Raw genomic sequence first — 13190 nt, 5'->3', positions numbered from 1 at the left:
TGTGTACATATTGACATACTACCTTTTATTATCCACAAACAAAACAAAACCATACTAGTCCAATGATCACAAGAAGTAACAACTATTGGCATTGTTATCATCAAAGCCTTATCTAAAAAATCTGAGATAAATTGTTTACACATGGCGAGCAATCATTCTTACCTAAAGCTTACATACCCTTTCAAGCATTTTTAGCATGATACACTCTTCCACCAAGTAATGAATAACTTTAAGTCTAATTATAAAGAAATTACTTGGAAGAAGTGCCCAGTGACCAATTAATGTGGAGCACCGTCAAGGCATCAACAATGCAAACATAAATAAAGAACTAAATAATTTTGTGATATACTAACCATGGCTAGCATAAAAGTATTACATGGCAATTCTCATACGGCTTTAGAAAATTCAGAAAAGTTAACTTAATCATGAAGAGTGCTTTCCATACAATTTTATTAATAAATAATAAAAAAATGTAGGCAAGGCAGTTTCGATTACCAGTTGTTTGGATTCTATTCCAAAAATACCAAGACTCGTCACTTAGGGTATGAGTGAATATTATGGAGAAGAAAAACAAACCTTGAAGGTGTAAGAACCATCCAGATCAACATAACAGCGATAAATATATGTTCCTCCAGAATCCCAATCAAGGCTCTGTAAACAAAAAGAAATAATGCATCATGCAATCAACGAATTACATTTCAGAGAAGAAAGACGAGGTGTTGCCCCCACCACCACCATTAGATAGACAATGCCGTTACAATTTCATTTCTATTTGCCTAGTTTTGGCTGAACCCCTAAAAGATATTAACTACAAAAAGTAATGACATGCTGTTGTAATAAGTATACGTTCTAGAATCCACCTTAATTATACATGAGAGCAAGTTAAGGCAAGTATCCTCATTCTTGAAAGAATTCACAATGTAATATATGATTGGGCTTTCTAGAACCTCTTTAAATTCATTCTTTACTTTGCAACTCACTCCATTGAAATTTCACAATGTATATCATATGGTGGTACCTAGTAATCTGAAGGTTACAGAAGTTAGACACAAAATAATTGAATATGGATAGTATATGTGGGCGATATGCCAAAGACATGTGAGCCTGAAAAGAAAAAATAAGTATGAAAAGACAGAATATTTTACCTTGCTTCTATCTGTTTCCTCAATACATTTCTGCCCAACAAGTCTCCAAAGTTGTGATTCTAACTCGATCATGGGTAAGTTTTTCATACTTTGAATCAAATCCACTGAGATAGATTCCTCCAGCTTCTTCCTATCAATTGTAATCGTCCATTCAAGTCCATGCACAGCCATAGAAAATAAGAATAATAATAAATTAAACATTAACGTACTTCCCACAGTAGCTTAAAATCAAGAAGGCCTTCCTGAATTCTAGTTCGCCCAAAGATAGTAGATGAGGACTAGTTGGTGGTGGTGGTGGTGGTCTTGTAGGTGTCTTGTCCGAACTTGAAGAAGAATTCAAGCTCATCTGTCCCTTTGGTTTTGGCTCCTCCAAGTTCGAAAAAGGCAATTTTGTGTTTCTTATCGATTCCTCCAAACTCAAAGAATCCGAAATAGCATCATCATCTGTGATCGCCAAAAAATAAAATAAAATAGAAACAATGGAGTAAGGAAATTAGATCAGACAGACATAATTACAGCTGAGTAAGTTACCTTGCTTAGTTATAGACAGGGAAGAACTAGTAGTAGCAGTAGCAGTAGCAGCAGCAGATTTATGTGGACCTGAAAAGGAGACGCTTTCCTGACTAGATACAGGATCAGAAACTCCCGCCATGTATATGATGTAATCTGAGAGATTTCGAGTTCTTTGCAACAATTGAAGAGACGCCTCTTCTCCGAGCAATGAGAGCTCTCTCCTGGCTCTGATGTCTGGTGATAGCAGAGACTGCTCTTCGCATATTCTTCTTATAGTTTCCTCTACAGAGGAAGGAAGAGATACCTCTTCCGAAGGATCCGCCATTGTTGAGCTTCCAAGTGAACTGAAGACGAGTGTTGTTTCAGTCAGAGCTACAAATTAGCTTTTTGAGATTACGATGTTTTAAATCTAAGACAGGCTCTCTCAACTTCTCCTCTCAAACGTTTTCTTTTCTTTTCTTTTCTTTTTCGAAAGGAAAATGTAGTTCCCTTCCCTCCCCTCTCTAGTTGAGTTTTATATATAGTCTTCAAGTAAATAATAATATAATTAACTATTGAGAAACGAGTGCGTGCGGACTGTGCACAGTGCTTACTCAAGCGTGTATGCAAAGCGCTTAAACACCTTGACTTCACCCGTCCTTGCCACGTACGTGGCGACACCGCATTAAGTGAGGCTCCACCCTAGTCCTTAGATAGAGATGTAAGTGGATGATACTGACTAATGAGAAAACTTTGGCTGAGATTCTGTACAACCGGCCCCTACAACAAGTCCATATTAAAGATAAAGAAATGTACATTGCGTTTATCAATCCATCCTATTTTGATTCTGTCCGTTATTTAGTAATAGAGATATCTTCCTATGATCCATTATCATCTTTAAATGCAAAATTTAAGATTGTTCACTAGCCAAGATTTGTGTTATACTAAATGCCTTAAGATCACTGATTTGTTCCATTGCTAGTTAGAACGGCAAGAGAAATGATCATTATTCCTCATCTGCAGATACCCAAATTTTGATGCTTAGCTAATACCTTATAGATAGTTCGAACTCTTATTGGGGGTAATAATTGATCTTAGCTTGAATGATTTCTAAGTAACCCTGCCTCCTCTGATCCATTAGACATGTGCAATTTCTTATTTTTTTGAATTGTTGTGATGATGGGACTTACTTACCAACGAAGTAAACGACAAAGATGAAGATTCCACCTGACCCCTATAAGTCAAAAAGGACAAAGGTGAGAAAGATAAAGATTGTAGCCTCTTTTTTTTTTTTTTTCAATCCATCCATTCGACTTGGAATCTTTTTGTGAGTAGTGTTATATCAATTCATAAAGTGGAGTGAGTAGTGTTATGTCGATTCATAAAGTGGAGTACTATATTGTTCCGATGCCTTTCCTATGAGTAATTTTTTTGGGATGCTCATTACTTGAATTTGTAATACAGTAGACCTTCTTCTTTGGTGAGATGACTGGCGCCTTTGAACGTCTTCTCTAAAGACTTGGCTAGTAGGGACATTGATGGTCAAGTTAGATATCAAATAAGTTACATGGAAAATTACATACGAGATGAGAATATAAGTTCAAAATTCAATCCCCCTTGAATAATTGGGGGTTATTGTCTTCTATAGACTTTGATGGACGGTACTAAATTATGAGTATTACATGTCATTCGTAGTGTTCATCAATTAGCTCGTGCATGCTACCACGTTAATGTCAGTAATGACCACTTTTTTTTAGTTTTGCTAATTAGCACACGTAGTGAACTTGATGAAGTAAATGTCGAACTCGATGTTGATTTGGTTTCCAAGTTGATTCAACTGAATTATGCTCTTGCAAATTAATGCCCTCAGACTATTTATTGGTATAGTTTTTGCTGTCAAGTCAGATCTTAAAGGGTTAGATTGAATCCTTCATGATTGCTTATGAGACAGCCACGGATAAAAAGGTATAGGGGTGGAGCTGGGATTTTTGTCAATGGGCTAAATGCTGACGATGATCAATTGATAATCTTGTTTCCCTTCTATCTAAATGGTGGGCTTGTCACAACAAATGATGGTTTGTCAATAATCTATATGTGCCACTAAAATCATTGATTTTAAACTAGTAAAACAAACTTGGCTTAAGTTTAGTATCTTAAAATTTTGTTTTCTTTAACATTAAAATCTCAAAAATAAGAAATGATTTTTAACAAGTAAAAGACGAGGATTATGGAAAGAAACTCACAAACGTCATTTTGATACTTCCCAAACTAATCAACTTTTTACATTTTTTTTAAAAAGAATTTATTTGAATTAATCAAATTTAATCTCCTCCGAATAATATGAAACCCAAACTTTGTTACTTTCTTGAAAATGAATAATAGTTCAGGGTGAGGATCCTTAACTCGTTTTTCATTAATTTGGAAAGATTGTGGATGATGCATGGCATCAATTTTTTATTTTTTATTTTTTTTAAACATGTGGATCAAAATGTGGGGGTTTAAATCTCCCCTTTTTTTTAAGTTCAGTGGGGTCCTTGCAAGAGATGCAAATATAGGGGTATCTCTAACACGATAAAAACTAGTGGGATGAGGGGGCAGCTAAATCATCAATTTTTTTATCGAAAAGTTAAATAAAGATTGAAGGTGAGGGCCCTTAAATCATTTTCCATTGAAAACACTTTTCTTATTATGTCAATAAAGAAAGTCTTCAGAGCACATCACCTTGTAGCGTCCAAAAACATGATTCTATGCCACAAGATTGTAGAAGATAAAATTCTAATATATATATATATATATATATATATATATATATATATATATATTATATTATTTACCTTTTAATTTAAATTTTAAATTTTAGAGTTCAGTAGCCAGCCATTTTCAACACTTTGGATCAAAGCCAAACTTTTATTTTTTTGAATTTAAGTTTTTCCATATATCTAGGGAAGTGTGGTGTTGGATTGCCAATGTTTGAATCCATGTGGGTTAAAAGACTTTTAATAAGCTATAAAATCTTACTAAATTAGTTAGGCAGACTCTTTTCCATTGGTATTTACTTAGTAAGATTTTAAGTCTTACTAAGGGTCGATTTGCTCACATTGGCAATCCACAAGATAAAACTCTAGATTTCAGGAAAAACTCAGGTCCAACAAAAAATTTAAAAAACTAAAATAAATGAAATAAATAATTGGGTTTGTTTTATGGTTTTGAAAATGGATAGTTACTGAACTTCCATAGAACTCCCAAATTTAAAATTAAAATATCAACAGTGCAAAAAAAATTATTTTTTTTCTCGATGTTCATAGAATTTTGTATTCTACAACCCTATATGATCAGATCATGTTTTTGAAGGCCAAAAGGTGAGATCAACGACCCTTATAAATAATCATGTGTTATTTTTTGGGAAAATTACTTAAAAGACCCTCGTGGAGGGTTTCTTTATAAATAGTCCCTAAGTTTTCGATGGTAGCTTGGTAGGACATTTAGTAAACTTTTCTTTTCTAAATAGTTCCTGAACCTCATTTCCTCCATTATCAACGTGTGAAATATTGAAATTACCCTTTCTTTAACTCTGGATGATATGGAGCCTTAGAAGCCCCTCTAATAGATTACAAAATTTGATATTTACATAAAATTAAAAATATTTTTATTATAATTAAACTAGAAGGTGGTGTGCAAACTCACGTGTCTCTAAAGGGCCTATTTGTAATAACATAAAATTCCAAAGGTTCATGGCAATAGAAAAAAAAGGCCACTTTCTTTTTAATATCCAAGATAAGATTATTTGCTACTGTAACTTATGTTTTTGAACAAAAATGCCCTCACCTATATTTTTCCAATAATTCTTTGAAAAATAATCTTCTAAAGTGTAACTTATTCCCTTCCAACATTATATTCCATAGAAATAGAGAGAAAGAGAGAGAGGTCCATTTTCTCTACTAAAAATTCATTGGAGTTCACTAAAGTGGCTCTAGATTTCAGGAACAATGGTGAACCTTGTAGATCTTCGCATTCTCGTGTTCGATCCACAATCTATTAAGGATTTCCACCAAATTTTGTCAATCTCTTCTATATTTTTGTTATTTTTTTAAATATTTTCTATATTCTTCTAATCTTGATACATTTCTCCTCCATAGGTATAAAAACAAAAATAAAAAATGATAAAAAAAATAAAAATAAAAAATTGATTTCACATAAATTTTATGGTTCATAAAATTTACCCAGTGTCGAATCTCGATGTTGGAATGTATTATAGCTAACATCGAGCCTCGACCTATTGTCGAGGTTCAATGAGGTGAACATTTTTCACTTACAAAAATTTATGTTGGACAATTCCATCGAGGTTCGACCATATGTACTGTTGAGCCTCGATGTTATAATACATTACAGTGTCTAGCTTCGACATTGGGTAAATTTTGTGAACAAAACCATGAAATTTTCATGAAACCAATCTTTATTTTTGCTACCATTTTCCATTTATATAACTATGGATGAGTAATTTCATGATTATAAGAATACATGAATGATTTTTAAAAAATGAAAGAAATTGATAATCTTGATGAAAATCTTCAAAAGATCATGGATCAAACACAAGAGTGAGTAGATCTACAAGGTTCACCATTCTTCCTCTAATCTAGAGTCTCTTTGGTGAATTCCAATGACTTTTTGGTAGACAAAATAGATCTCTCTCTCTCTCTCTCTCTCTCCATATATATATATGGAATAAAATGTTGGAAGGGAAGAAGTTACAATTTAGAAGATTATTTTTAAAGGTTTATTAGAGAAATATTACTCTAGCAAATAATCAAATTTTGAGTATTACAAAAAAAGTGGCATTTTTTGCCATTGCCTTGAACCTATGTTTTATGTTAAAAGTCCTTACAAATAAGCCCTTTAAAGACACGTGTTTATAAGAAAAGTATTTTTAATTTTATGTAAATATCAAATTTTGTTATTCATATGCATGTTTGCAAACATGTATAATAATGGCGTGCTAATATCACAGCCCTGAAAGATCCCCCCCCCCCCCCCCCCCGGCGCATTTTTAATTTAGGAAAAATCTCCATTTGTGTGTTGAATATGACAAAATTTCAAGTTCGATACACAATTCATTTTTATTCCTAAAACATGCATTCATCATTTTTATAACCTACAAACTCATGAGTTCATCACTTGTAATATCTATGAATTCTTACATATACCAACGAATTCATTGATTATTGTTAGATATATCGATATTTTATATATGTGTAATTTCATTTATTTTTTAGTTTTATATATATACCATAGTTCATAATGAGAGAGTCAAGTTCGACTCCTCCCACTTTTTCTATTTTTTTTATGATTTTCTATATAGTATCAGAGATTCTTCAGTGATTAGATTTTGGTTATCTTTCCTCTTCCTTCGCATTTTTTTTTTATTCTTCTTTTCTCTCTTAGTATAAACCAGATTTTTTCTAATCCGATTTGTACCTATTATCTTTTTAGTGGATAAAATCCTCTATTTTGAGGATTTTTCTTTGTGGCTATAAAATATCTCTAATGAGATCATAGATCGGGGAATTTTCGCCAGTTATCAGTGGTTGGTTGTGGTATGGTGTGGTGGTTAGGTTTCGTATTGTATTTCTAGCCTTCAAAGTACCTTGCGACTTCATCTTAAGAGGTATTTGAAATCTGTTGTTTTACTTGGAAAGAATTTTGGAGCCTTGCAATTTTATTTGGAGGAGTTTTAGAAATCCATGACTTCACTAGGATAGATTTTCTGATTTTTTTTTTTTTATAGATTTTTTGTAGATCTTGGCTCTAAGGAATTCATGTCGAGGAAAATTTTCAATAGTAGAAAATTGTTCACAAAAATATTTGAAAAATAAAAAGAAAATTAATTTTATGGGGGAAGCGCCGAAAATTGTAGAGCAGTTTTATTAATTATTGGGCAATCAATTGTTTCATCATAGAGTAAAAGCCTATCTAGAGTATATTTATTGATTTGGTTGGAACTCAAATGATTTATATTCACTTAAATAAATTAAGGACATACAGTGGTTGAAGGCCGTAAAGGTATTTTTGAAGGTCAATGATAAGAAATCTAATCTAATCAAAGCAAAATCCGATTCTATTGATGAAAAAATCATTGAGATATGGAAACAAGAAGATGCTCAGATTGTTACTTGGTTGTGAAACAACATGGAGCAGTTGATTAGTGTTAACTTTATTTGTTTGGATACTACAAATGAGATTTAGGAATGAGTGAGGTACATGTATTTGGGATCCAATAATATAACCCGAATTTATGAGATCACTCAGCAGTATTTCTCCTTACAGCAAGATAATAAAACTCTAGATCAGACTTTCGCTTCATTGATGCATATGCTTGAAGAACTGAATCAATATCAACATATTCCCAATGATATATCATTCAAATGTAGAAGTTAAAAAAGAGGATATGGATGTTATTCGACTTCTTTCATCCCTCCAATCAGAGTATGATGTAATCAAGTCTTGGATTTTAGGAAGTCCTAATCTTCCATTTTTGACAAATGTTTTATCTAAACTAAAAAGAGTTACTCTATAAAATAGTGGTCAACCTAAGAGTGATCTCTTTGCTTTAACTATTCTTAGAGATCATGGTGGTCGCAATTATAGAGGTAGTCATGGGAGACGTAGTGGTGGTCATAGAGGTAGATGTGGTAGTAAAGACTCAAGTGGAGATCGTGGAATTATCGTAAGGATGGACACACTATTGACTTTTGTTGAGATCTTCATGGGAGATCAGTTGTCCCTCAAGCATATTATCTTCAGCTTGAGATGTTGTACAGTCTATTATTTCATTTGATCAGACTATTTAGAAGGAATTCGTTGTTCTTTCTCGAGAAGAGTATGATAAACTAGTCTCCAACTTATCAGCTACTGCTACTTTTTTGTTTATTATCATCTACGAGCCCCTGAATCATTGATTCTAGTGTATCAAATTATTTGACAGATAACTCTCACATGTTATCATCTCTTTTTCCATCTTCTTGTCAAAATGTTAAATTAATCGATGGGTCATTTTCAAAGTTGTTGAGTTAAGAACTTCACAATTTAATTTTGATTTTTCTTTGTCCTCAGTATTTTATATTCCTAAATTTTCATTTATTCTTCTTTCTTTGAGTTAACTTACAAAAGAAATTGGATTGTTTAGTGATATTTTTTCCTTCTCACTGTGTGTTTTGGGATCTAAAGGTGGAGAAAATGATTGGGGGCAAACGTGAAGTAGATGATTTGCATCTTCTCGACAGTGCTCCAGTCTCTACTGCTCTTCATTTATCTTCTAACACCTTGTAGTGGCATTATCGCCTTGGTCATCCTTACCTCATGTTTTACGGAGTCTAGTTCCTATTTTAAATAAATATTTTAGACTTAATCGTGAATCTTGTCAATTTAGCAAACACCATCGAGTGTCTTTGTCATTTAGTGTGAGTTGTAAAAAGTCCAGTATTTTTCATTTAGTGCATTCTAATGTATAGGTCATTCCCTTACTACTTCTTATTTATGTTAAAGATATTTTGTAATTTTTGTGGATGACTATTCAAGGATGACTTGGTTATTTTTAATGAAAGATTGTTCTGAATTATTTAATATATTTCAACAATTTCATATGAAAATTAGAACCCAATCTGATACTTATTTATGTATTTTACGCTCTTATAATTCAAAAGAATTTTTATCGATCGTTATACTATTTATTTTGTAGTCTCATGATATCATTCATCGATCATCTTATGTTCATACTCCTTAACAAAATGAGGCAGTTGAATGTAAAAATTATCATCTTCTTGAGGTTGCATGTGCCTTAATATGAAAGTTACTAAATATTATTGGAGTGAAGCCATACTTATTGCTTGTCATCTCATCAACCGTATGCTTATTGTTGTCCTAATGGTACTTCTCCATATAAAATATTATTTCTTAATTGTTCTATTTTTCATTTTTTTCCTCGTGTTTTGGGGTGTGTTTGTTTTATTCATCATTTGTATATTGGTTGTAACTAGTTAGATCCTAAGAGTTAAAAATATGTGTTTCTTGGGTACTCTTATACCTAAAAGGATTATCGGTGTTATAGTCCCACATTATGTAAACACTTTGTTTGTGCCGATGTTATATTTTTCGAATCTAAATCATACTTCTATATAACATCGGCATAAACAAAGTGTGATTTAGATTTGTGGGGGTTTTACCTCAAGTATCGATGTCTTATCTCACCTGGGATGGAGGATAATTATGATTGATGAGATGGATATTCTACACCGTAATGGTACTTGATCTCTAGTTTCTTTTTCTCATGGGAAGCATGTTGTTAGTTGTAGGCGGGTCTACGTTATTAGATTTCATCATGATGATACAATTGATATATTGAAAGTTCGGTTAGTTGTTAAGGATACACCAATTTCATACTTCGATTCGAGTGGTGATTGCATTAACTAATATGTTTAATTAGTTCTTGAATTAGTTAAATGTTAACAATGTCTTCCTACATGGTGATTTACATGAGGAAATGTATATAAAACAACCACTTGAATTCGTTACTTGAGGTAGGGGTGCACATGGTTTGGATTGGTTCGGATTTGTGGTAAATCAAAACCGAACTAAACATAATCGGTTCTAAAAATTTGAAATTGAACCAATCCAATTACCCTATAGAACCGAACCAATCCAAACCAACTTTAGTTCGAATCGGTTTTCGATTCTCATACTTATTATTTTCAATAATAATATTAAAATATTTAAAACTTAAAACTAAGCAAAATAAATATTAAATAAAGCATCACGCATAACACATAACACGCATAAACAAAGCATCAACATACTTATTATTTCAACATAAACAAAGAATCACGCATAATGCATTAAATATAAAAATTATGAAAAAATTAGAAAATAAAACAAGAAAGACAAATTTAACATTTACCTTGTAAGGGATGATCGAAGATCAAATTAGAAAAGAACTTGAAGAAGTGATAATAGATGAAAAAAACTAAGAAAGGGGTTTAATACTTTGAGTATTGTTTGAATGTTTTTACCTTTTGTCTTTTAAGATTATATTTTATTTTTAAATAAATTTATATATATATATATATATATATATATATATATATATGATAATAGATATAAAAATTGGTTCGATTCTTGGATTGGTTCAGTTCTATTATACCTATAATCCGAAATCAAACCAAATCAATCGTTTTTTTTTTTTAACAATCCATACCCGAACCAAACCATGCTCAATCCAATCCAAAAGGCTTCAGGTTGATTTAATTCTTAGATTTATCCGATCCAATGTGCACCCGTAACTCAGGGGGAGGGGGAGGGGGAGGGGGACGGGAAAAATGTGTACCCCTAAGCTTTTAAAATACACTTTATGGTTTGAAGTGATCTCCACGGACATAATTTGGTAAGTTTAGTGAGACGCTTCTTTAATTTGGGATGATGCAATGTCAGATAGATCATTTAGTTTTCTATCAGAAAGTTGAAAATGAGTATCTGTTGCTGATAGTTTATGTTGATGATATTGTTTTGACTGGTAGTAATGCTGATGAAATACAGATGTTTAAGTCTTATCCTAAAAAATAATTTCATACTAAGGATTTGAAAAAATTGAGGTGGCTCGTTCAAGTCGTGGTATTAGTCTTTTTCAATGGAAGTATGTACTAAATTTGTTAGAAGAGACAAAGTTACTTGAGTCCAAAACAGTGAGTACCCCAATGAACCAGAAGTTGAAACTTACAACTGAACATGGAGATGTATTTGATGATCCTAATAGATACAAGAGGTTAGTTGAAAAGTTGAATTATCCACCATCACAAGACCAAACATCTCACGTGCTATTATCATTAGGAGTCAGTTTATGGAAGCACCTAGGTTGCCACACTGGGTATCTGTTCAACGTATTATGAGGTACCTAACAGGATCTCCAGGACGTAATTTGTTATACAAGCCTAACTTCATTCTCGGTTGAGGGATATACTATGTGGAGTATACTAGTTCTCCTTCAGACTAGAAGTCTACAACAAGTTATTGTACCTTCATAAGAGGTAATCTTGTATCTTGGAAAAGCAAGAAGCAAACAATGGTGATCAGAACAAGTGCATAAGTTGAATATAGAGTCATATCTCATACTTCTTGTGAACTTATTTAGTTGAAACATTTTCTACAGGAGATTGATTTCATAGTAGAGACATCTATGAGTTTTTAATGTGATAACCAGATAGTCATGCATATAGTTTTCAATCCAATATTTCACGACAGACAAAGCATATTGAGTTGAATTGTCATTTTATTTATGAGAAACTTTTGAATGGTGAATTGCCATAATGTATGTCAAGTCCAAAGACCAACTTGCGATCTGTTTACTAAGTTGTCGAGAAGTGGTAGGGATACTTTTTTGTATCCTCAAAAATAATTTCATACTAAGGATTTGAAAAATTGAGGTGGCTCGTTCAAGTCGTGGTATTAGTCTTTTTCAATGGAAGTATGTACTAAATTTGTTAGAAGAGACAAAGTTACTTGAGTCCAAAACAGTGAGTACCCCAATGAACCAGAAGTTGAAACTTACAACTGAACATGGAGATGTATTTGATGATCCTAATAGATACAAGAGGTTAGTTGAAAAGTTGAATTATCCACCATCACAAGACCAAACATCTCACGTGCTATTATCATTAGGAGACAGTTTATGAAAGCACCTAGGTTGCCACACTGGGTATCTGTTCAACATATTATGAGGTACCTAACAGGATCTCCAGGACGTAATTTGTTATACAAGCCTAACGGTCATTCTCGGATTGAGGGATATACTAATGTGGAGTATACTAGTTCTCCCTCAGACTAGAAGTCTACAACAAGTTATTGTACCTTCATAAGAGGTAATCTTGTATCTTGGAAAAGCAAGAAGCAAACAATGGTGATCAGAACAAGTGCATAAGTTGAATATAGAGTCATATCTCATACTTCTTGTGAACTTATTTAGTTGAAACATTTTCTACAGGAGATTGATTTCATAGTAGAGACATCTATGAGTTTTTATTGTGATAACCAGATAGTCATGCATATAGTTTTCAATCCAATATTTCACGACAGACAAAGCATATTGAGTTGAATTGTCATTTTATTTATGAGAAACTTTTGAATGGTGAAATTGCCATAATGTATGTCAAGTCCAAAGACCAACTTGCTGATCTGTTTACTAAGTTGTCGAGAAGTGGTAGGGATACTTTTTTGTGTAACAAATTAAGATTATATGATATATATTCTCCAGTTTGAAGGAGAGTGTTAGATATATTAATATTTTATATATGTGACATAAGGTCATATATGTAATTTTGTTTATTTTCTAATTTTATATATATATTACAGTTTATAGTGAGAGAGTTAAGTTCAACTCCTCCCACTTTCTCTATTTTTATTCTTCTCTAAACCTTAATATGATATTTTACAATTATAAAAGCGATGAATTCAATAGAAATAGATGTTTTGGAAATAAAAATGAACAGCATACCGAAATCGAAATTTCGTTTG

At 32.4% G+C, this 13190-nt stretch overlaps 1 protein-coding gene across 3 annotated transcripts in view; it reads right to left on the bottom strand.

Moving 5' to 3' along the window:
* LOC147392509 (putative RNA-dependent RNA polymerase 5) overlaps positions 1 to 2143 on the bottom strand; it is a 32907-nt gene extending 30764 nt beyond the window's left edge. For 2 of the 3 annotated variants that reach the window (XM_086455022.1, XM_086455023.1), the window contains exons 1-4: positions 1677 to 2143; positions 1355 to 1589; positions 1146 to 1275; positions 577 to 651 (exon numbers count right to left, since the gene is read on the bottom strand). In XM_086455022.1, coding sequence (XP_086311148.1) covers positions 577 to 651; positions 1146 to 1275; positions 1355 to 1589; positions 1677 to 1983 — 747 coding nt within the window. In that variant the 5' untranslated portion in view covers positions 1984 to 2143. The remainder of the gene's footprint in view (positions 1 to 576; positions 652 to 1145; positions 1276 to 1354; positions 1590 to 1676) is intronic. The other variant, XM_086455024.1, reaches the window with a different exon arrangement.
* Between the last annotated feature and the right edge of the window lie 11047 nt (positions 2144 to 13190).

The sequence above is a fragment of the Akebia trifoliata genome, chromosome 10, assembly GCF_017979445.1.
Source record: "Akebia trifoliata isolate Shusen 1 chromosome 10, ASM1797944v1, whole genome shotgun sequence".
Classification (NCBI taxonomy): Eukaryota; Viridiplantae; Streptophyta; class Magnoliopsida; order Ranunculales; family Lardizabalaceae; genus Akebia; species Akebia trifoliata.
The sequence above is the reverse complement of the archived record's forward strand: the minus strand, read 5'-3'. Positions and strand labels throughout refer to the sequence as shown.